The sequence below is a fragment of the Scyliorhinus torazame genome, chromosome 9, assembly GCF_047496885.1.
Source record: "Scyliorhinus torazame isolate Kashiwa2021f chromosome 9, sScyTor2.1, whole genome shotgun sequence".
NCBI classification, from domain to species: domain Eukaryota; kingdom Metazoa; phylum Chordata; class Chondrichthyes; order Carcharhiniformes; family Scyliorhinidae; genus Scyliorhinus; species Scyliorhinus torazame.
Window position 1 is genome coordinate 196,262,270 of NC_092715.1, and position 24,599 is coordinate 196,286,868.

The 24,599-nt window shown below is 51.3% G+C and overlaps 1 protein-coding gene across 2 annotated transcripts in view; it reads left to right on the forward strand.

The window, feature by feature from the left end:
- The window catches only part of hacd4 (3-hydroxyacyl-CoA dehydratase 4), a 237,277-nt gene that overhangs the window by 124,547 nt on the left and 88,131 nt on the right, over positions 1-24,599 (forward strand). The window contains exon 1 of one of the 2 annotated variants that reach the window (XM_072516928.1): positions 12,690-12,929. The exons of the other annotated variant lie outside the window; for it this stretch is intronic. Coding sequence (XP_072373029.1) covers positions 12,856-12,929 — 74 coding nt within the window. The 5' untranslated portion in view covers positions 12,690-12,855. Of the gene's footprint in view, positions 1-12,689; positions 12,930-24,599 lie in introns of those variants that run through there. 2 annotated transcript variants of the gene reach the window in all.

The window sequence follows — 24,599 nt, forward strand, 5'->3', positions numbered from 1 at the left end:
TGGTATGTTGGCCTTCATTGCGAGAGGTTTCAAGTATAGAAGCAGGGATGGGTTGCTACAATGAAACAGGGCCTTGGTGAGGCCACACCTGGAGTATTGTGTGCAGTTTTGGTCTCCGTTGTCTGAGGAAGGATGTTCTTGCTCTCGAGGGAGTTCAGCAAAGGTTTACCAGACTATTCCAGGGATGGCGGAACAGTCATATGAGGAAAGATTGACTTGGTTGGGATTGTTCTCGCTGGAGTTCAGAAGAATGAGGGTGGATCTCAAAGAGACTTATAAAATTCTAACAGGACGAGACAGGGTAGATGCAGGGAAGATGTTACCAATGATGGCGTGTCCAGAACCAAGGGTCACAGTCTGAGGATTCAGGGTAAACCATTTTGAACAGATATAAGGAGACATTTCTTCACCCAAAGAGTGGTGAGCCTGTGGAATTCATTACCACAGGACGTAGTTGATGCAAAAACATTGACTATATTCAAGAGGCGGCTAAATATAGCACTTGAGGAGAATGGGATCAAAGGCTATGGGGAGAAGGCAAGATTAGGCTATTGAGTTGGATGATTAGCCATGATCTTGATGAATGGTGGAGCAGGCTCAAAGGGCCAAAAGGCCTCCTCCTGCTCCTATCTTCTATATGTCTATGTATCCCGGGATCCACTGGCTGCTGTGCCTATAGCTGTTTAGACTCTCACCTCTAGAATTCCTCCTTTAAAATCTCTCTACCTCTTTACCTCTCTCTAAGATGCTCCTCAAAACCTACCTCTTTGACCTAGTTCTTTGGTCACTGTCCTAACATCTGCTTACGTGGCTCTGTATCAATTTTGTTTCCAATTACATATCTGGAGATCACCTTGGGATAACTTACGACATTAATATATAAATACAAGCTATTGCCATTGTTATCGTAATCATCAACAAGTTTCTCTCTGTAACATTGCACACGTTAAGTGAAAGACGGTCTTTGCTGTCTTCATGTTGCTGTTTTTCGGTCTTTGCTTCTGTATTTTTAAAAAAAGTATAATTTATTCATAAAATATCTGAACAAAACATCACAAACATTACAAAATGGCTATCACAGATAGTGCAACGATATTCAGGTTTCTGACATTGATCATGTTGCCCTCTGAGGTGCTTCATAACAATCAAAAGAAAATTACAGACATTTCAAAATGGTTATTACAGAAAGTGCAAACATATTTAAGTTGCCTGTGTAGACAATGCTGCACCATGCGCTGCTTCAATACGATTGTGATACTTGTTGCCACATATCGTACAGGTTTGATATGCCACAGAGCCTTGGATGCTTTTGTGCTGTGTTCTCCCTTCACACAATGCTGCCAGAGCTGCTGAGTGTTTTGCTGTCCGAGTTTGGGTGCTTTCCTTGCCCTTCCACCTATGTTCCAGTAAGTTGCTGTCTTTTTTTGTTCCTCTCTCCTTAACCTTCCTCTTCTTTCACTGTTCTCTTCTATCCCTCTCTGTATTTCATTTATTTCCTTAAGGCAAGAGCTGCTGGGTTTTGTGATATGGGATAGCAGGGAAAGGAGCAGCAATGGCTAGAGGCTGTTTCTGGGGTGCGATGTTTGAGGAAACTGTCTCCCTCTGTTGCAACCTTTCCATTTGCTCCCCATTAACTTGTGCTTCGCCCACACACTCCCTCCTTTTGTGTTTCTTTCTTTTTCCACTAATCCATCCCCTTCAAAATAACCTCTCACTCCCAAGTGCACTCCTCCCTATCCCCCTTCCAACGACCAGTTAAACCCCTGTCTCAAACTCTGGACCTGTAACTGAAATAGCTCCTAACCCTCACACTCCCTTCCTATTAGGAATAGGTGACACAAGGTGGCTAAAACCCCAACATACTCAATCTGCTTCTCTACTGCCCTCTTCCTACTGCCATTCCTTTTTATCTGTTTCCTTCAGGGAGACTTTGTTTACAAAATTCAATTGAAGAAAAACTAGAATTAAAAACCCGCTCTCTGTACTCCCCCCCCCCCCCCCCCCCCTTCTCTCCGGCCCTCTTTTCATGCCCGCTCTATCTCTTGACAGAACCACTTTAACACATGAACAATTCAATTTTCTCAGCCAATGAACACTGGTGTGATAATTAGTTGATATCAAAATTCAACTGGAGAATTCTTTTTCAAAATTGAACCAGGAGCAGATATTTTTTCCATTCAGTGAGCTTTCTTAAATTTACAGATCACAAAACAAAGACGACAATTGGTGTGGAGCCAGGATAGTATCATTTTTTTCTCACTTTCCCAAGTTGGGAAAATAAACAAATGCATTTGGCCTGTCTGTTTTAAAATAACACATTTGAAAGAATATTACCAGAACATTGCTTTCGAAATTTGCCCGATAGCATTTCCCCAGATTATTTTTAGAAGAAACTGATCAGAAACTGCAAGAAAGGAAACTATTCCATCAGTCCTGCTGACAGAGCTGTCATGATATTCATATTAACGTATCATGGTGCAATCACACACACACACTGATGGTCAGATCGATGGACCAATCAACACACACGTAACATCACAGCCAATCACCAGTGAGAGCACACGCACTATAAAACAGGGAACACCACAGTTCCCGCTCATTCCAGCAGGAGATAGCTCAGAGCACAGAGCTCACAGCGTGCCACTCAGACATACACCATGTGCTGAGTGCCTCTCTAAGATATTGCTAGGGCTGGGTCCACTGGTTAACTGGTAAAGTACGAACCACAGCCAGAAGTATACAGTAGATGTTATCAAGAATAATAAAACAGAGTTGTACCTTCTACAACCGTGTTGGTTCGTTTGTATAGCGGAACACCCAACACGGCATAGTACCAGGATTGGAACCCAGCAACTGTGAGACCTACCTACACATCTTCAGAGATCTGCCATCCTGCGCCATGGACACCATCAGCCCGCCACAGCTGCTCCAAATCGCTGGAAACCTCGGCGTCAACTGGAAGCTGTATAAACAGCGCTTCCAGCTCTTCCTAGAAGCCACAGACAGGGAGAATGCATCAGACACCAGGAAGATCGCCCTCCTCCTCTCCACAGCAGGGCAACACGCCATTCACATCTACAACTCCCTGGCATTCGCGGAAGGCGAGGACAAAACGAAGTACAAGACGGTCCTTCTAAAACTTGAACAAGACTTCAGCGTCGAAATGAATGAGAGCTTCGAGAGGTACCTCTTCCAGCAGCGCCTGCAGGGTAAGGATGAGCCTTTTCAATCCTTTTTGACACACCTCCGTATCCTCGCGGAGTCCTGCGGCTATGAGGCCACCTCCGATTCCATGATTCGGGACCAGATAGTTTTTGGGGTCACCTCGGGCACCCTACGCCAGCAACTCCTCAAAATAAAGAGCCTCACCCTAGCCACCGCCATCGAAACCTGCGTCCTCCACGAAAACGCGACCAGCCGGTACTCCCAATTCCAGGTGGCCGAATCGGTACGGCAGGGATCCCACGAGGCCGAGCGGGTCCACTCCATTTAGTTCCTCCCGGCCCGCAGCCCGGATGAGGGCGGCCATTTCACGCGCTTTCTGCGGCCTCCCGCGCTTGTACGCGCCAAAAGACACGTTGACGCAGAGGGACGTGACGCGCAAGCGTGCTCTACGCAGGACCGAACTGCGCATGCGCGGTGGTGCAACGAACGCCATGACGTCACGACGTGCGGCAACTGTGGATCCGCACATTTAAAGCGGCAATGTCCAGCGAAACATCGAAAATGCCTCCGCTGTGGCAGGATGGGCCACTACGCTGCCTGCTGTCGAGCTGCTGAACCTGCCAACGCTCCCCAATTCCGCCGGCCTCGCAGGGACGTGCGGGCCATTCAGCGTCCATACACCAAGTCATACCCTGACGACGTACAGACTGGTGATACCGACGACCGGGAAGCCTTCCGCGTTTTGGTAATTGACAGAAATCGGATGTCCCGAAGTAGGACCCACCAGCCGATGCCAGTGCACAGCGTCAATCCGGGTGATGAATGGTGTGCCACCCTAACGGTCAACCGATTATCAATCGGTTTAGACACTGGTGCCTCCGCCAATCTCATTGCATGGTCAGTCTTCTACGCCTTGAAGGTCAGACCACCGATTCGGCCATCCCATTGTCAGTTGGTCGATTACAACGGTAATGTTATCCCGGCCATGGGATCCTGCCAGCTCGAGGTTACACACAATTCATACACAGCCACACTGATTTTTGAGATAGTTGGATCCTCGATGGTCTCCCTGCTAGGTGCACAGGTGTGCAAGGTTCTCCACCTCGTTCAGCGGGTACACACTCTGTCGCCAGAAGGTACGTCCGATTTCCCGGATGCAGACTTTAGGGCACAGCTCCACTCGCTCCTCGCCCACAACCAGGAGGCTTTCGAGGGCATGGGCACACTGCCCTACACTTACAGAATACGGCTCAAACCGGATGCCACCCCGGTCATTCACGCACCTCGTAGAGTCCCAGCACCACTCAAGGACCGCCTCAAGCAGCAGCTGCAGGATCTCCAGGACCAAGGAGTGCTTTCCCGGGTCACGGAGCCCATGCCATGGGTCAGCTCCATGGTGTGCGTAAAAAGGCCCTCTGGCGAACTCCGGATCTGCATCGACCCGAAATACCTGAACAATAACATCATGAGGGAACTCTACCCCATACCCAAACGGGAAGAGATTACGAGCGAAATGGCCCGGGCTAAAATTTTTACAAAGCTTGATGTCTCAAAGGGTTTTTGGCAGATTTAACTGGATCAGTCCTGTCATGATATTCAAACACACACATCATGATGGACACACTCACAGGCAAATCAGAGTACACAACACCACAACCAATCACAGACAAGAACACCAACCATATAAAAAGCACGAGCACGACACCTGGTGGTCAGTAGGTCTGGGGAGAAGGGAACAAGAAAGAGCTGTTAAAACACCACAAGCAGGGAACCCCCCACGTGCAGAGTGCAAAGACCAAACTGTAAATAGTAAGTTTAAATAAAGAAGCGTTGTACCATATGCAACTGTGTTGGCTCATCTGTGTGTCAGAACACCCAACACCACATGGTACAGGAGTGGATCGATACCTGCCTACTAACCTGCCATTCTGGACATGGACCACACCGGCAAACCGCAGCCGATGCAAGTCACGGGGAACCTAGGTACCAACTGGAAGCTCTACAGGCAGCGATTTGACCTGTACATCCGTGCCACCGAAAAACAGAATGTCTCGGATGACTCGAAGATTGCAATGCTCCTCTTCTACGCAGGTCCGCACGCAACCGACGTCTTCAACTCACTGGTGTTCGAAGAAGGCGAAAGCCAAGCCAAATATGACACGGTCATCCTCAAGCTGGACCAGCACTTTCAAGTTGAAGTAAATGAAAGTTTTGAAAGATACCTCTTTCAGCAACGCCTGCAAGGTAAGGAGGAGCTTTTTCAACCCTTTTTGACGCACCTCCGGATTCTAGCGCAGTCCTGCGGTTACGGCACCACCACAGAGTCCATGATCAGGGACCAGATTGTTTTTGGCGTTGCCTCTAGTGGCCTACGCCAGCAGCTTCTAAAAATGAAAAGCCTTACCTTAGCGTCTGCTGTGGAAGCCTGTGTCCTCCACGAAAATGCTACCTGCCGTTTTGCCCGATTTCAGGCGTCCGAGTTGGCACGGAGGGGGTCCCCAGCCGTCGAATCGGCAAGCCAGGCCGCCCACGACGTCGAACGCATCCAGGCCGTCGATTACTTCCCGACCCACGGCCCGGACGACAGCGGCCGCTTCCCGCGCTTTTCGCGGTCTCCCGCGCAGGTGCGCGCCAAAAATAACGGCCACAACGAGGGACGCACTGCGCAGGCGCGCCCACCGCAAGATCGCACTGCGCATGCGCAGTGGCGCAACGAACGCCGTGACGTCATGACGTGCGGCAATTGTGGAGCTCTACATTTAAAAGGGCAATGTCCAGCAAAAAACCGACAGTGCCACAGATGTGGCACGATGGGCCACTACGCAGCCCACTGTCGTTCGGCTCAACCCATGGATCCGGCGCATCCTCGACAACCTCGCAGACGAGTCAGGACCGTCCAGCCCACGCATCAAGACTTCCAGTTAAGTGATGCAGATGACCAGGATGCCTTCCGAGTTTCCGTCATAGATGTCAACAAGGTCAATGCCATCAATCCAGCCGATGAGTGGTGTGCCACCCTGACGGTCAACCCGAACTCATCGCAAGCCCATTAGACTGGACTTATAATACCGTTCATATGTTTAACAAGTTGCACAATTTTACATGATAACCTGTTGTTGTTTATCGTTCCAGAGGTCGTCTGACTGGACAACTGTTCAAGTTTTTTTTTTTTTCTTCTTCTCTCGTTCGCATTTATGTTATGTTATGGTACAACTTGGCTCATGTGACGCACCCGACATCGCCCCATGTACATAGTTCCGTCATATGCACATGCTGCACACGACACACACACACTCCTAGATGCACTCACGACACGATCATATTTATCACCACGTAGGCACATATCTTTGTAAAAAGGGGGGATGTCATGATATTCAAACACACACATCATGATGGACACACCCGCAGGCAAATCAGAGTACACAACACCACAACCAATCACAGACAAGAACACCAACCATATAAAAAGCACGAGCATGACACCTGGTGGTCAGTAGGTCTGGGGAGAAGGGAACAAGAAAGAGCTGTTAAAACACCACAAGCAGGGAACCCCCCACGTGCAGAGTGCAAAGACCAAACTGTAAATAGTAAGTTTAAATAAAGAAGCGTTGTACCATATGCAACTGTGTTGGCTCATCTGTGTGTCAGAACACCCAACACCACAAGTCCAGCAGGAAGCTGTGCACCTTCCACACTCCCTTTGGCAGGTACTGCTACAACAGAATGCCGTTTGGCATCATCTCGGCATCCGAGGTGTTTCACCGAATCATGGAACAGATGATGGAGGGCATCGAAGGGATGCGCATCTATGTTGACGACGTCATCATCTGGTCCACCACACCACAGGAGCACATCAGTCGTCTCCAGCGCGTCTTTGCTTGGATACGAGAACACGGCCTGCGCCTCAACCGAGCCAAGTGTTCTTTTGGCCAAACTGAGCTAATGTTTCTGGGGGACCACATTTCCCAGTCAGGGGTGCGTCCGGATGCAGACAAAGTGACAGCTATTACAGCCATGCCGCAGCCGGCAGACAAGAAGGCAGTGCTACGCTTTCTCGGGATGGTCAACTTCCTGGGGAAGTTCATTCCCAACCTTGCCTCCCACACAACGGCTCTTCGCCACTTGGTGAAGAAGATTACGGAGTTCCAGTGGCTGCCCGCACACCAGAAGGAATGGGAGGAGCTCAAGATCAAGCTCACCACCGCCCCGGTATTGGCGTTCTTCGACACTACTCGAGATACAAAGATCTCGACTGATGCCAGCCAGTCCGGCATTGGGGCGGTACTCCTGCAACGGGACAACACTGCATCATGGGACCCGGTCGCCTATGCCTCGCGGGCCATGACCCCCACAGAACAGCGCTATGCGCAGATTGAGAAGGAGTGCCTGGGTTTGTTAACCAGCATAGATAAATTCCACGACTATGTGTATGGTCTCCCTCAGTTCACCGTGGAAACCGACCATCGCCCCCTGGTCAGCATCATACAAAAGGACCTTAATGAGATGACTCCTCGCCTTCAGCGCATTCTCCTCAAGCTCCGGAGGTACGACTTCCAACTGGTCTACACCCCGGGAAAGGACCTCATCATCGCGGATGCCCTGTCCAGAGCAGTGAGCACACCGCCCAAATCGGGGGGGGTTCGTCTGTCAGGTCGAAGCGCATGTGGCCTTCACATCGGCCAATCTGCCAGGTAATGATGCAAGTCTGGCCCGTATTCGCCGTGAGACTGCGGCTGACCCCCTTCTACAACGTGTGATGAGCCACATGATGGAAGGGTGGCTCAAAGGACAGTGCCCACAATTCTACAATGTCCGGGACGACTTGGCCGTCATTGACGGTGTCCTCCTAAAGTTGGACCGGATTGTGATTCCAGACCGCATGCACAGGCTGGTCCTCAAACAATTACACAAAGGCCATCTCGGGGTTGAGAAGTGCAGGCGGAGGGCCCGAGAAGCTGTATACTGGCCGGACATCAGCGATGACATCGCCAACATGGTGCTCAACTGCCCCACCTGCCAAAGGTTTCAGCCGGCGCAACCCCCTGAGACACTTCAGCCCCATGAGTTGGTAACGTCCCCCTGGGCGAAGGTGGGTGTGGACCTCTTTCATGCGCTCGGCAAGGACTACGTCATGATAATTGACTATTTTTCAAATTATCCGGAGGTCATACGCCTGCACGACTTGACATCATCAGCTGCAATCAGAGCATGCAAAGAAACCTTCGCTCGCCACAGCATTCCGCTTACCGTCATGTCGGACAATGGGCCCTGTTTTGCGAGCCAAGAATGGTCTTCTTTTGCCGCTTCGTATGGCTTCACACACGTGACGTCCAGCCCTCTGCATCCCCAGTCAAATGGCAAGGCGGAAAAGGGCGTCCATATCGTGAAGCGGCTCCTCTGCATCGCTGCTGATGCCGGATCTGACTTCTGTTTAGTCCTGCTGGCCTATCGCTCGGCCCCACTGTCCACAGGCCTCTCACCAGCCCAGCAGTTGATGGGTCGTGCCCTTAGGACCACTGTACCATCCATTCATGGTCCTAAACCCGACCATGCTCCACTACTGCAAAGGATGCGACAGCAGCGTGCTCAGCAGAAGGTGGCACATGACACTCGGGCAACTGATCTTCCTGCCCTGGCGCCTGGAGACAACGTCCGCATACACCTACCAGAGGGTGGCTGGTTGGCAACTTCTGAAGTTCTCCGCCGCGTGGCTCCCCGCTCGTTCCTGGTTCGCATGACTGATGGCTCCATTCGCCGGCTAATCGGCGGGCCCTTCGGCTGCTTCCGCGCTCGCTACGTGATCATGCACCGGTGCCACGCCCTCCTGCTGTCCCTGATGTCGACTTCGTGGAGCTTCCTGCCACTATGCCTATTCCTCTATCGCCCGCGGCCAGGCCCATTCCTCAGCCGGTGGATCCTGACCCACCCTTGAGGCGGTCAACCTGAATTTGTCGCCCACCTACTAGGCTGGACCTATGAGCCTGTTTGCACATTGGACTCACTGAATTGTTATGCAACAATGTTAATGTTCTCTTTTTGTCGTTCCAGGAGTTCTCTTTCGATATTTGATGATTGCACTTGTTTTGTTTGTGGTACAACCTCGTTGCTATGTTGCACCTGACACCTTCCTATGTATATAGTTTAGCCTCATGTACATATTGTAGATATTGCACACACATATTCAGCTGCACTCACTACACACCAATATTTATTACCATATAGGCACGTATTCTTGTGAAAAGGGGTGATGTCATGATATTCATATAAACATATCATGGTGTAATCACACACGCACACTGATGGACAGATCGACGGACCAATCAACACACACGCAACATCACAACCAATCACCAGTGAGAGCACACGCACTATAAAACAGGGAACACCACAGTTCCCGCTCATTCCAGCAGGAGATAGCTCAGAGCACAGAGCTCACAGCGTGCCACTCAGACATACACCATGTGCTGAGTGCCTCTCTAAGATATTGCTAGGGCTGGGTCCACTGGTTAACTGGTAAAGTACGAACCACAGCCAGAAGTATACAGTAGGTGTTATCAAGAATAATAAAACAGAGTTGTACCATCTACAACCGTGTTGGTTCGTTTGTGTATCGGAACACCCAACACAAGACAGTCCCAATGTAACCCTGGAAAATGGGCTACTCTGCACAATGCACATTGAGTTCACATTGACGCTACTGTGGGTTAAACTCAAACTTCCAAGCTCCAGAGCAGAGGAACTGGGAGATACACCACAAGATGCATTGGGGAACCACTCCTACATCCTCCTGCCCCAAACCACCCCCCTCACCTGGGACCTTCCAAGATAAGAATTAAGAACATAAGAACTAGGAGCAGGAGTAGGCCATCTGGCCCCTCGAGCCTGCTCTGCCATTCAATGAGATCATGGCTGATCTTTTTATGGTCTCAGCTCCATTTGCCCGCCCGCTCATCATGACACTTAATTCCTTTACTGTTCAAACACCTATCTTTGTTGTAAAAATATTCAATGAGGTAGTCTCAACTGTTTCATTGGGCAGGGAATTCCACAGATTTACAACCCTTTCGGTGAAGAAGTTCCTCCTCAACTCAGTCCTAAATCTGCCCCCATTGTTTTGAGGCTATGTCCCCTAGTTCTAGTTTCACCCACCAGTGGAAACAACCTCCCTGCCTCTAATTTATCTATGCCCTGCCCTTCATAATTTCATATGTTCCTATAAGATCTCCCCTCATTTTTCTGAATTCCAATGAGTATAGTCCCAGTCTACTCAGTATCTCTTCATCAGCCAATCCTCTCAACTCCGGAATAAAAGGGAAATAAATGTGGCCAGTAGGGGAAAAATAAGCTCTGGAAAATTCCTGTCTGATCCCTTCAGGTAAATGGAAACATTGATGGGGATCACGTGGACCATAAATCTGTTAGTCCACTTAATTTGGAGAGGATGTCACTCTGCCTCGAGTCAAGAACCTGTCGAGATCCCTGTTGAAAGCAGCTAACGGCGCATTGCAGCATCCCAATACTTCCACTGAAAACGAAAACCCCCTCTCTTAATGTCCAGGCGGTTTTCACTTCTCTTCAAATGTCTGCCCCCATGTCCTTCCCCCAAACGGCCAAACTGAAACAATCTCCCAATAATCCGGCTCTGTAAGTTTCAGGGCAATCCCTCATATTTTTAAAAGGACTCAGGAGAAACCTGACATTTTAAAGTGGCCAACTCTGGCTGCTAGCTGACAGAACCTCCCAGAAGGCTCGGCAGGACTAACCTTACCTGCCTGTGGATTGGGCTCAGGAAAGGTGCGAGCCACAGGAATCCAGGTGCAGCAGAGACACAGACACACCGGTGATCTAATCACCTGACGAACAAAGGGAGATGGAGATCAGCAGACGAGAAGAAAACAGCCCAGCAGGGAGACGATGGCCACGCAAATCGGCGCCATAACAGAAAACAAACGACCCAACCTGTTAATGGGATGTCGTTCAGGAAGCTCCGGACAAACATTAACAGTTCGCTAAAATTGGCCGACAAGCATTAAACAGGACATTGAAATCGACAAGCAACAGGGTAAGGCAGTTTCAGCCAAAACCGAAACTGCCAGTGTCCAGAAATCCATTGTCCTTGAAATTGCTTAGGGGGCGGAGTCAGCCTTTTGAAATTGACTTTTAAAAGAGACATGCTGGTGGGGAAAAAGGGAGAGCTTTTTAGTTTTGTAGAATCGTGACACGAGGGAAGACCAGCCTGCACCCCCTTTTCAACCCAAGGAAGGAAGCACCCGGAGACGACAGAGCCCCCTAGTAAGTATCCTCAGCCAACTTGTTGAAGTTCCCGAACTAAGATAGGAGTAGAGGCAAGGGAGTGGGGTAGCGTTTTAAACTCCGGTAATCTTGTGCTCATCTGTAAAATTGTGTAAAGGAAGATTTTTATTGTGTCCGTTAGTATTTTTCTCCTGTAGTAATCAGCTAAAGCATAAGTTCTATTCATGTGTGATGTGATATTGGAGAAGTTGATTTTGGTGTTGTTAAGTAAATTGTAAGTTCGAAACTCGTTTGGAGTCTGTCTTGTTCTTTTTTTTCCCCTCTCACTGACACGCTCTAGCAAAGTCACAACTTTTACCCTCGACCATAATTCCGGAGTCGAGAATCGAGGGTAATGTGGACGCCTCGAAACGCTCACTCAAGGGAGACTACTGGTTAGGCATAAACAGTGTGATCTCTCTTTTTCTCTCTCTTGGGGAACTACTCGAGTGGAGTAGGTACAGGGTGGCAGTTTGTCCCACCGACAAGAGAGAGAATCACCCAGGCCTTGGTGGTGGTTCTGGGATAGCTGTGTGATATAAGTATCAGGGTACCGGTTAGACAGAAACGGTGAGCCTGGTTCGACGCTCTCTCCTGCGGAGTTGCCCCAGTGCGGCATTCCCCGGCCTTCGAAATTCCGAGGCTTGTAGGAGAGACACAGCTATCGGCAGACCCCCAAACACCGGCCTGTAAGTGGAGTAAGGAGAAGGAAGCCCCTACAGCTCTGCCATCATTTCACGCACTCCTTGTCAAGACACTGAACTGCTCTGAAGTAAATCGAGCCAGTTGTTCTTTGAGCTTGTCTGAGCAGCTAAGGTTGTTTCAGCTCGGAATCTACCTTGCAATTCTCCTCTGTTTTACTTTCTGTCACAATACAAGGCTTTAGTTTTTAATAAATTATTTTTAGCACAGGGCTAAATCGCTGGCTTTTAAAGCAGACCAAGGCAGGCCAGCAGCCGGTTCAATCCCCGTACCAGCCTCCCCGAACAGGCGCCGGAATGTGGCGTCTAGGGGCTTTTCACAGTAACTTCATTTGAAGTCTACTTGTGACAATAAGCGATTTTCATTTCATTAAAGAAGTGTATTTAATTTTTTTTTTAACTGCGTACCTTTATCAACAAATGTTTTGCGACAGGGGGTTGCTTGCAAAGATCACCCATCTTCCCACTGGATTGGATGAATTGCGAGGGTTTTTTTTTGTTGCTCTCCCGTCATTTCCTGAGAGCGTGTGTGTTTTTAAATAAATCAGCCGCGTCTCATGAAATCGCTGCAAGCTGGCTGCTCAACTCTTGTCCCAGAAACAAGACACTTTCCATACATGGGAGCCCCTGACGTCAGGCTTCCTGAGCAGTGAGAGCGGCTCTAACTTCCTCAGCAGCCTGAGTGAAGAGCTCAGCCATGGAACCCGAGCTCAGGGCAGAAGAAGTGCCCGGGGACCACCCGCCGGCCAAGGAAGCAGCACCCCGGGCCAGGTAAATGAGCAACGTCCTTCTGACCCCTTCCCCTCCGAGGCTCGGAATCCCACCTCATCGACTTTTGCTGTTATATCTTGGCAGAGGAACCCTGACGGGACGGGGAGTGGGGTGGGGAAACGCTCTTGAAAATGTCAGTAACACGTTTCCTGCGACTGCCCAGATCAGGAAAAGGGAGAGGAGCAGAGATGCAGGGGAACGAGGAGGCGGCAGGGCAGCCAGCACTCAAGAGCTCCCCAGCAAGCAAGCTCATCATTTTGCAGAAAGTCATGTGAAAACCAAACACACACTACAAGTCATGCTGGCAATCTGAAACTTTAAAAAAACACACACACAGAAAATGTTGGCAGCTGTCAGCAGGTTAGGCAACATCTGTGAAGAGAGCAACGGTTTAAGTCCCATAATCAGATCAGATGAGCTGACGAAAGATCCCTACTCAGGCTTACATTTTTAAAAAATGCTAATTTCACAGGAATGGGGATAAAATAATAATCTTTATTAGTGTCACAAGTTCGCTTACATTAACACTGCAGCAAAGTTATTGTGAAAATCCCCGAGTTGCCACATTCGGGTACACGGAAGGAGAATTCAGAATGTCCAATTCACCTAACAAGCACGTCTTTCGGGACTTGTGGGGTAAACTGGAGCACCCGGAGGAAACCCACGCAGACACGGGGAGAGCGCGCAGACTCCGCACAGACAGTGACCCAGGCCGGGTATCGAACCCGGGACCCTGAAGCTGTGAAGCAACAGTGCTAACCGCTGTGCTGCCCAAAGACCATAGAAACCTGGAAGAGAGAAATATTTGGATCCGTCCAGCACTTAATCAGATGCCTCATTCACTTGTGAAATCTTTTTAAATATGTAAGGAATTTTGTGAGATACCTCAAACAGCAATGAGATGATTCAGGTGATGCTGCTTTGGGGGAAGAATGTTGGTCATTGGGACAAATCGCTGATCTGCTTCAAATATTGTCACAGGAGATTTAGTTTCCATCTAAAGTACGGGTAGATGGTGACCATGGCGACTGGCCAGGCGTTCCAGCTGGGACAGGCCTGGTTCTTCATGAAACATCCTGGTGTCACAATCATTGCAGCTTTTCCCTCTTTACACGAACTTTATGAGAGATTCCCCATCAGCATTTCTGAGAAGAGTCGGAGGTCAGTGTGGGGAGAGTCTGAGACCAGTGAGGGAGAGTCTTGAGACCAGTGAGGGAGAGTCTTGAGACCAGTGAGGGAGAGTCTTGAGACCAGTGAGGGAGAGTCTTGAGACCAGTGAGGGAGAGTCTTGAGACCAGTGAGGGAGAGTCGTGAGACCAGTGAGGGAGAGTCTTGAGACCAGTGAGGGAGAGTCTTGAGACCAGTGAGGGAGAGTCTTGAGACCAGTGAGGGAGAGTCTTGAGACCAGTGAGGGAGAGTCTTGAGACCAGTGAGGGAGAGTCTTGAGACCAGTGAGGGAGAGTCTTGAGACCAGTGTGGGGAGAGTCGGAGGCCAGTGTGGGGAGAGTCGGAGGCCAGTGTGGGGAGAGTCGGAGGCCAGTGTGGGGAGAGTCGGAGGCCAGTGTGGGGAGGGTCGGAGGCCAGTGTGGGGAGGGTCGGAGGCCAGTGTGGGGAGAGTCGGAGGCCAGTGTGGGGAGAGTCGGAGGCCAGTGTGGGGAGAGTCGGAGGCCAGTGTGGGGAGAGTCGGAGGCCAGTGTGGGGTGAGTCGGAGGCCAGTGTGGGGAGAGTCGGCGGCCAGTGTGGGGAGAGTCGGCGGCCAGTGTGGGGAGAGTCGGAGGCCAGTGTGGGGAGAGTCGGCGGCCAGTGTGGGGAGAGTCGGCGGCCAGTGTGGGGAGAGTCGGCGGCCAGTGTGGGGAGAGTCGGCGGCCAGTGTGGGGAGAGTCGGCGGCCAGTGTGGGGAGAGTCGGCGGCCAGTGTGGGGAGAGTCGGCGGCCAGTGTGGGGAGAGTCGGCGGCCAGTGTGGGGAGAGTCGGCGGCCAGTGTGGGGAGAGTCGGCGGCCAGTGTGGGGAGAGTCGGCGGCCAGTGTGGGGAGAGTCGGCGGCCAGTGTGGGGAGAGTCGGAGGCCAGTGTGGGGAGAGTCGGAGGCCAGTGTGGGGAGAGTCGGAGGCCAGTGTGGGGAGAGTCGGAGGCCAGTGTGGGGAGAGTCGGAGGCCAGTGTGGGGAGAGTCAGCGACAAGGAAATAGCTGAGGAACTAAATACGTACTTTGCGTCAGTCTTCACAGTAGAAGACATGAGTAATATCCCAACAATTCCAGAGAGTCAGGGGGCAGAGTTGAATATGGTAGCCATCACAAAATTGATAAATCTCCGGGCTCTGATGGGCTACATCCTAGAGTTCTAAAGGAGATAGCTGAAGAAATAGTGGAGGCGTTAGTTATGATCTTTCAAAAGTCACTGGAGTCCGGGAAAGTCCCAGAGGATTGGAAAATCGCTGTTGTAACCCCCCTGTTCAAGAAGGAAACAAGAAAAAAGATGGCAAATTATAGGCCAATTAGCCTAACCTCGGTTGTTGGCAAGATTCTAGAATCCATTGTTAAGGATGAGATTTCTAAATTCCTGGAAGTGCAGGGTCAGATTAGGACAAGTCAGCATGGATTTAGTAAGGGGAGGTCGTGCCTGACAAACCTGTTTCAGTGTTGGGGCCACAGCTGTTCTCTTTATATATTAACAATCTCGATGACGGGACTGGGGGCATTCAGTTCGGGGGCCATGGGTGGGGATCCAGCGGATGCCAGATCCCGGAGGGAGACTGTGTCCTGGCGCCCGTCGGGGTGTGCCACGTAGGTGTACTGCGGGTTCGCATGTAGGAGGTGGACCCTTTCGACCAAAGGATCCGACTTATGGGTCCACACATGCTTGCGAAGGAGGATGGGTCCAGGAACTGTCAGCCATGTGGGGAGCGAGACCCCTGGGGAAGGCAAAGAGATGTTCATGAGGGGTCTCGTTAGCCGCGGTGCAGAGGAGCGATCGGATGGAGTTTAGCACATTGGGGAGGACCTCCATCCAGCGGGAGACCGGGAGATTTTTAGACCGCAGGGCCAGCAGGATGGCCTTCCAGACCGTCCCGTTCTCCCTCTCTACCTGTCCGTTTCCCCGTTGTAGCTGGTCGTCCTGCTCGAGGCGATGCCCTTGCTGAGCAGGAACTGACGCACCTCATCACTCATAAAAGAGGATCCCCGATCGCTATGGACGTAGGTGGGGAAACCGAACAGCGTGAAGATGCTGTGGAGGGCTTTAATGACCGTGGCAGACGTTATATCGGAGCATGGGATGGTGAAAGGGAACTGGGCGTACTCATCGACCATGTTCAGAAAGTACGTGTTGCGGTCGGTGGAGGGGAGGGGCCCTTTGAAGTCCATGCTGAGCCGCTCAAAGGGGCCGGAGGCCTTCACCAGGTGCACTCGATCTAGCCGGTAGAAGTGCAGCTTGCACTCCGCCCAGACCTGGGAGTCTCTGGTGACAGTCCTGACCTCCTCAATGGAGTAGGGCAGGTTGCGGGCCTTGATGAAATGGAAGAACCGGGTGACCCCCGGGTTGCAGAGGTCATAGTGAAGAGCCCGGGGTCGGTCCACTTGTGCGCTGGCACAAGTACCTCGGGATAGGGTGTCAGGGGGCTCGTTGAGCTTGCCCGGGGGATACAAAATCTCGTAATTATAGGTGGGGAGCTCGATCCTCCACCTCAAGATCTTGTTGTTTTTGATCTTGCCCCGCTGTGTGTTATTGAACATGAAGGCAACCGACTGTTGGTCAGTGAGGAGAGTGAATCTCCTGCCGGCCAGGTAATGCCTCCAATGTCGCACAGCTTCCACAATGGCTTGGGCCTCCTTTTCGACAGAGGAGTGTCGAATTTCAGAGGCATGGAGGGTACGGGAGAAGAAGGCCACGGGCCTGCCCGCCTGGTTGTGGGTGGCGGCCAGAGCTACGTTCGACCTGAAAGGGGAGGGATTCATCGACCGCGTGCATCGTGGCCTTGGCGGTGTCTGTCCTGCTGCGGTTGAAGGGGGAGGTTGACCGGTGGGAGGGGGTACGCGTCGAGCTGCATGTACCGATTGATGATCTGACTGCAGTCAATGACCATCCTGTGCTTCTCCCCAGTCTTTACTACTATCACTTGAGCTCTCCAGGGGCTATTGCTGGCCTCAAGGACCCCTTCCCACAGAAGCCGTTGGACCTCCGACCTGATGAAGGTCCTGTCCTGGGCACTGTACCGTCTGCTCCTGGTGGCAATGGGTTTGCAATCCGGGGTGAGGTTCGCAAACAAGGAAGGTGGATCGACCTTAAGGGTCGTGAGGCCGCATACGATGAGGGGGTTAGGGATCCGCCAAATTTTAAGGTTAAGCTTTGGAGGTGGCACTGGAAGTCCAGGCCGAGTAACAGGGCAGCGCAGAGGTGGGGGAGGACGTAGAGCCGGATGTTGCTAATATCTACGCCTTGGACGGTGAGGGTCGCGGTGCAGTACCCCCGGATTTCCACGGAATGGGATCCGGAGGCCAGGGAGATTTTCTGAGTAACGGGGTGTACCGCGAGGGAGCAGCGCCTTACCGTTGTGCGGTGGATGAAACTCTCTGTGCTCCCGGAGTCAAAAAGGCAGGTCGTCTCGTGCCCATCGATTTTCTCCGTCGCTGTTGCAGTCGCGAGGTTGCGGGGCTGGGACTGATCCAAGGCGAGCTGCGGCAGATGCTGGGAGGTCCCAGGCTGGTCAGCGGTGGTGGAGGTAGCGGCAGGCAATGAACGGCCAGACGAGCAGGGGTCCTGAGGCGCCGTCCAAAATGGCGGCGGAGATGGCAGCACCCATGGGGCGCACATGGCAGGCGGCATCAAAGATGGCGCCGCCCACGGGCCGCATGTGGCCTGCGGAGAAGAAGCTGGCGACGCCCACGGGCCGCACGTGGCTTGCGAGGAGGAAAATGGCGGCGCCCCTGGGTCGTACGTGTGGGGTGCAAGAACGCCGGGCCTGGAAACAGCGGCGACCGACCGGGCCTGGCAAACAGAAACAAAGTGTCCCTTCTTTCCACATCCGTTGCAGGTCACGCTTTGCGCCGGGCAGCGCTGCCGGGGGTGTTTGTTCTGCCCCCAAAAGTAGCACTTGGGGCCCCCCAGGGTTGGCTGGCTGCCGGGGGGGGGGGGCCCCAGGGTTGGCCGGCTGCCAGGGGGGGGCCCCCAGGGTTGGCTGGCTGCCGTGTGGCGCAGGCTTGCGGTGAGCTGGAGTCAGCAGCTGGTGGGGCACACAATGCCCACGAGGGTGCTGCGCGATCGGGGGTGTACAACTGGACGTTACGGGATGCCACTTCTAACGAGTTCGCGAGCTGCCTAGTTCCTGCAAGATCAAGCGTACCCCCTTCCAGTAGGCGCTGGTGGACGTACGCAGACCTCATGCCCATAACTAAGGCATCTTGAATTAAAAGTTCTGTGTGCTGGACTGCCGAAACTGCCTGGCAGTCACAGTTCCTCCCCAGGATGTGCAGGGCATGCCAGAAATCGTCCAGAGACTCACCAGGGAGATGCTGTCTCATGGACAGGAGGTGCCTGGCCTATAGTTGGTTGACTGGCCGAACGTAATGTCCTTTTCAGGAGTTCCGTCGCTTCGGAGTAAGTGGGCGCATCCCGGATGAGAGGAAAAATGTCAGGGCTCACCCGTGAATAAAGGACTTGGAGCTTCTGCGCCTCCGAGGGTTCCTCAGCGGATGTCGGAGGTAGCTTTCGAAGCAGGCTAGCCAGTGGTCAAAAGCGAACGTAGCATTGGCTGCTTGAGGGCTCAGCTGCAGGCGATCAGGCTTGATGTGAAGATCCATTGTTTAAAACATCTTTGCTCAATAAATTGATGCACTATCAATTACCACAAAGACGAGAGTAGTGGAATAATCGAGGCTTTATTGAGCAAAGATGTTGTGCCTCCTGTAGCTGCCACCAGAATGGCTGCAGCACCGGTGAGCACACACATTTATACGCCACCTAGTGGGCGGAGCCAGCAGGCAGGGATTTACCCGTGTACCTCTATTATACGTGTCTTACCGTAATACATATAATACTGCTAGTGGAGACTACCACAGAGGTTAGTGTGGGAGAGTTGGAGGTTAGTGGGGGAGAGTGTGTGAAAGTGGGGGAAAGCTGGAGGCCAAGGTGGAGGCACTGATTTATAGGAGGGACTGGGATTAATTTATAGAAGTTACTGCTGGTGATTTATAGGAGGTCATGGGAGTAATATACCAACATGGATTCCTATAAATTAGTTCCACGAGCTGGGAAGGAATCAGCCTCTGGGTGAAAAAGGAAGATTGACAGGGGTATCCACCAGTTAACCTGACTTTGGTCATTGGTAAGATTTTAGAGTCCATTATTAACAACGATTTATGACTCCCGATGGTGGCCATGAAGTGAGGGGTCACATAGGGCAGCTCTGACTCCAAGGCGTGGATTTGAGCTCTTTTTATCCCAAAACATGAGAATTTTGACGGGTAGGTATAGTTGAAGGTGTGGAGAATTTCCCCCTGGGAGTAGCATGTCTACTGGTTATCAAACCTGGCAGAGGAAGGTTAAAGACCTGGCCAAGGAATTGGAAGAGACCTGTGGCGCCGCAATAATTGGAAAGGTGGCGGAGGGGGGAGCCCCATCGCATGTTGGAAAACCCCAGATGGAGCAGCTGATGGCATTTATCCAAGGAGTTCCGTTAATAAAGAAAGGAGATCCAGGAAGACTGATTGAAGGCCACTGAAGTCGAGAGTCGTGAAGTGCTTGGAGGCACAGGGGTCGCAGATATGGGAGATGGAGATGTCTGACCAGGGGAGCCGCCGCAGGTGGTGATTGTAAGGCTTCACAAGTTTGTGGAGAAGCAAAAGACCCTACGGTGGGCCAGGGAGATACGGAACTGCAGATGGGAGGGGAACAACGTCCAAATATACCAGGATATTGGAGCGGAGCTGGCGAAAAGGCGGCTGGGTTTAACAGGGCCAAGGCGGCTCTCTATCGATGGCAGATCAGGTTTGGGGTGCTGTACCCAATGAATCTGTGGGTGACTTTTGAAGGCTGGGAGTACTATTTTGAAACCCCATAGGAGTACTATTTTGAAACCCCATAGGAGGCCAATGACTTTATTAAAGAGCATAAACTGAGAGAGAACTGAACTTTGATGGGAGACAGACGAGTTGGCACAACGAAGTTCATAGGATGCAGGTAGTGTGGGGATCGGAGGGTGGGGGGGACTTTTCTTTCTCCTCGGATGGGGGGGATTTTATTGTGATGACAATTTGTTGAGGGGTAATCAGTTTCTAAGGGGGCAAACCCCCCTCCCCCCTGCCGCCTTTGGTGGTGTTTATTCTTTGGAGGAGGTGACCTGTGGTTTTGGATGTGTCTTTATTTCAGTGGGAGAGGGGGAGGTCCACAGGGAGCCATTTACACAGATCAAAGAGGAAAGGGTAGGGGGAGGGGTAGATAGGTTGATCAGGTAAGAGCTGCCACGCTGGCAGGTAATTCTGGTAAATGGAAGTGAGGTGGGAGAGATGGTCATGAGGGTTGGCTGAGAGAGGGTGGGGATAGGGGAGGGGGACTGGGGAGGGATGTGGGAGGGGGAGGGAGATGCGACATGGCAGGGTTGGAGAAGAAGCGTGGTCATGGGCAGAGAAGGGGGCCATTTGGATGGACACGGTTTAGGGGGAAATTATAGGGGACAGAATCTGTAGGGGAGGATGGCGGACAATTGAGTGGGGGCTGAGCGGGCCGGTGAAGAGATCTCTGGCCTTTGCGCACCTGAGAAGTAAGGCCGGGGTGGTCTTTCTGTAGGGTACGCACCTCCGGGTGAGGGATCAGGTTAGGTTGAGGAAGGGATGGGTGCATCAATTATTTCACTCGGTTTGATTCCAAGTCGGGGGGGGTGGCCATTCTGTTGAGTAAAAGGACGGAGTTTGTAAGTGCCAAGGAAGTGCAGGACCTGGGAGGGCGAGGGGACGCCGGTGGTGCTGGTGAACGTATATGCACCGCATTGGGGCAATGTAGGGTTTGTGAGGGGGTTGCTGGGAGCGATTCTGGCCTTGGCCACACATCAGTTGATTATGGGAGGGGCTTTAATTGTGTGCTGGAGCTAAGGTTCGAGCCCCGGGTCACTGGATGGCTGCGGGTGGCGAAGGAGCTTGGAGCGTTTATGGAAAGGATGGGTATGGTGGACTGAACCCGGAGGAGAGGGAGTACTCCTTCTTCTCGCACGTGCAAAGTATACTCCAGAGTCAATTTTTTTGTGGATATCCGTGAGGTGTTGGTGGGGGTGGTGGGAGCAGGATACGCGGGAATTGTAATCTCTGACCACGCGCCACACTGGCAGCAGGTTCGACTTAGCTCGAGGCAGGAACATAGGCCGAGATGGAGACTACACTCAAGGCTTTTAGCAGACGGGGTGTTCTGCGATAAGGTGTGGTTGGTGATTAAGGATTACGTGGAGTTGAACCAAAGTGGGGAGGTATCGGCAGTCATATTCTGGGTGGCATTGAAGGAGGTGGTTCGGGGGGAGATTTTCTTGTTCAAGGCCCATGGAGCTAGGAAGAGGAGAGAGGAGTATGAACGATTATTGGGCGAGAGAGTCGAGGTGGACAGGGATTTTCGAAAGCCCCCACTATGGAGGGATTGGCGAAGAGAAAGAAGGTACAGGGGCAGTTTGATAGGCTGATGACGGGAAGGGTTGTTGGGCAGCTATGGAGGGCGAGGGGGGTACAGTATGAATATGGAGAGAAGGCGAGTCACATGCTAGCCCATCAGCTACGGAGGCAGGCCGTGTCCAGAGAAATCCTGAGGGTACGGACTGGGAAGGGGCAGGCAGTGTCGGAGCCGGTGAGGATAAATGAGGTGTTTAGGGAGTATTATGAGGAAATGTACAGGGCCGATCCGGGGGGTGAGAAAGGGGATATGGGGCGGTTTTTGGACGGGCTAGAATTCCCAGGACTGGATGAGGAGAGGAGGCAGGTGCTAGAGGAGCCTTTAGGGTTGAGAGAAATGATGTAAAGTATAAAAGGGATGAAGTCTGGGAAGGCCCCGGGGCCGGCTTTATTACTCAGCGGAGTTTTATCAGAAGTTTGCGGCACATCTACTGGGGGCATTTAGCGAGGCGCTGGAGAAGGGGAATCTGCCGGAGACAATGACACAGGTGACGATTACACTAATGCCAAAGAAAAGGAAGGACCCGCTAGAGTGTAGATCATACAGGCCCAGATCACTGTTGAATACAGAAGTGAAGTGTTGGCTAAGTTAGTGGTGGGGAGAATGGCGGGTTCAAGTGGTGAAAATGAATGTTTTGCCAAGGTTCCTATTCGAATTTCAGACACTCCCCATTTTATCTCTGAAGGCCTTTTTCCAGAAGCTGGATGCAGTCATTTCGGAGTTTATATGGGCGGGGAAAGGTGCCAAGGGTAAAGAGGGCCCTGCTACAGAGGCAGAGGCAAAAGGGGGGATGGCGTTAGAACATGTTGCATTATTATTGGGCAGCGAATGTGGAGAAAGTGAGGCAGTGGAGGGAAGGAGAGGGGTTAGAATGGGTTAGGATGGAGGAAGAGTCTTGTAGGGGCTCCAGCCTGAGGGCCATGGTGGCGGCACCGCTACTGCTGGCACCGAGGAGATACATGGACAGCCCGGTTGTACAGCCCACAATAAAAGTCTGGAACCCGCTGAGGAGACTCTTTAGATGGAGAGGAAGTCGGTGTTAACACTGTTGTGCGAGAACCAGGGCTTCAAACCGGGGGAGACGGATGGTATGTACAGGAGGTGGGGTTGGTGAGGGCGAGGGATTTATATTTGGAGGAGAGGTTTGCAAGTCTGAAAGAGCTGCGGGAGAGGGTAGAGCTCCCGAAGGGAAGTGAACTTAGGTATTTACAAGTGAGGGACTTCGCACGGAAGGTGTGGAAAGGGTTTCCCAGGCTGCTGAAGTATACTCTATTGGAAAGGTTGCAGCTTCCAGATGTGGAAGGGAGAACCCAAAATTTGAATAGAGAATCCAATTGGGAACAGAAAAACCACAAGTGTTCAAGCAGTTCTGATCAATCCTTATAATTCGGGAGCGTGTTGATGCATGCATAACTAACAGGGCTATAAGGTAAAACTGATAGATGTGTGTTGCGAAAAACTGTCGGGAGTTTGTATTCCGGAAATTAGCGAACGCCGTATCCATGTTTACAGCACCGCCTTAGTACACCTCGTTCCAAATTTTAAAAGAGAGCACTCCGATAGGAAAAATGGCAATGAAGGCAATGGAACACCTTCTGAACCCCCAGGAATTCGAGGTCGCAGCGACCAGCAGCAGAGCAGGACAGTGTCCCGTTTGGGAAGAAGAGATCAGAAAATATCTCAAAGGGAAAGGATGGCCCCTTTGGAGTGAATTCGGTGATAATGAGGAAACAGGACCCGGGAATATAGGACATACTTGGTGGGAGAACCTGTCAGAGATCCATAAGAAAAGCTTAGGGAAAGCTCGCAAGCCGATGGCAATCGTGTCCTGTCTGGCACAATTGCGAGGCACAGACGAGGTCGTTTGGACGCTCCGCAAAGAGATAGAAGAGAGACATCGAATGAGCAAGGTCGAAGTTAGCGAGATCGAGAGAGAGAATATAGAATTAAGAACGAAGTTGGCAGCAAAGGACGGAGAGGTGGATGATGCCAATGCGGCACACCAGACTTGTCTAGCGCATCTGAGCAGCTTCCAAACCCAATATGAGAAGGCCTATCAGGACACGCAACGTGCAGTCCTGGTAAGAGAAGAGACAGAGAAACAGGTCGAGGCATTGCGAAGGCAGTGCAGCGATTTAAAAGCAGCGTTAAGACACTCCATGCTGCTACCACGGAGCTCAGACAAAGCTCATTAGATCAAGCGAAATGCAGGAAGCAGATTGCAGATTGGCAGGAGTTTCTGGAAGTAATTGAGGACACAGTACAGAGGTTCATCCCAAAGAAAAGATAAGGTTATCAGAGGGGGGATTAGGTAGCCATGGCTGACAAAGGAAGTTAGGGAATGCATCAAAGCAAAAGAGAAAGCCTATAATGTGGTAAAGAGTAGTGGGAAGTCAGAAGATTGGGAAGGCTACAAAAACAAACAGAGGATAACAAAGAGAGAAATAAGGAAAGAGAGGATCAATTATGAAAGTAGGCTAGACATTAACATTAGGAATGATAGTAAAAGTTTCTTTAAATACATTAAAAACAAACGGGAGGCAAAAGTAGACATTGGGCCGCTCCAAAATGACGCTGGTAATCTAGTGATGGGAGACAAGGAAATAGCTGAGGAACTAAATAAGTACTTCGCGTCAGTCTTCACAGTAGAAGACATGAGTAATATCCCAACAATTCAGGAGAGTCAGGGGGCAGAGTTGAATATGGTAGCCATCACAAAGGAGAAAGTGTTAGAGAAACTAAGAGGTCTAAAAATTGATAAATCTCCGGTCCCAGATGGGCTACATCCTTGGGTTCTAAAGGAGATAGCTGAAGAAATAGTGGAGGCATTAGTTATGATCTTTCAAAAGTCACTGGAGTCAGGGAAAGTCCCAGAGGATTGGAAAATCGCTGTTGTAACCCCCCTGTTCAAGAAGGGAACAAGGAAAAAGATGGAAAATTATAGGCCAATTAGCCTAACCTCGGTTGTTGGCAAGATTCTAGAATCCATTGTTAAGGATGAGATTTCTAAATTCTTGGAAGTGCAGGG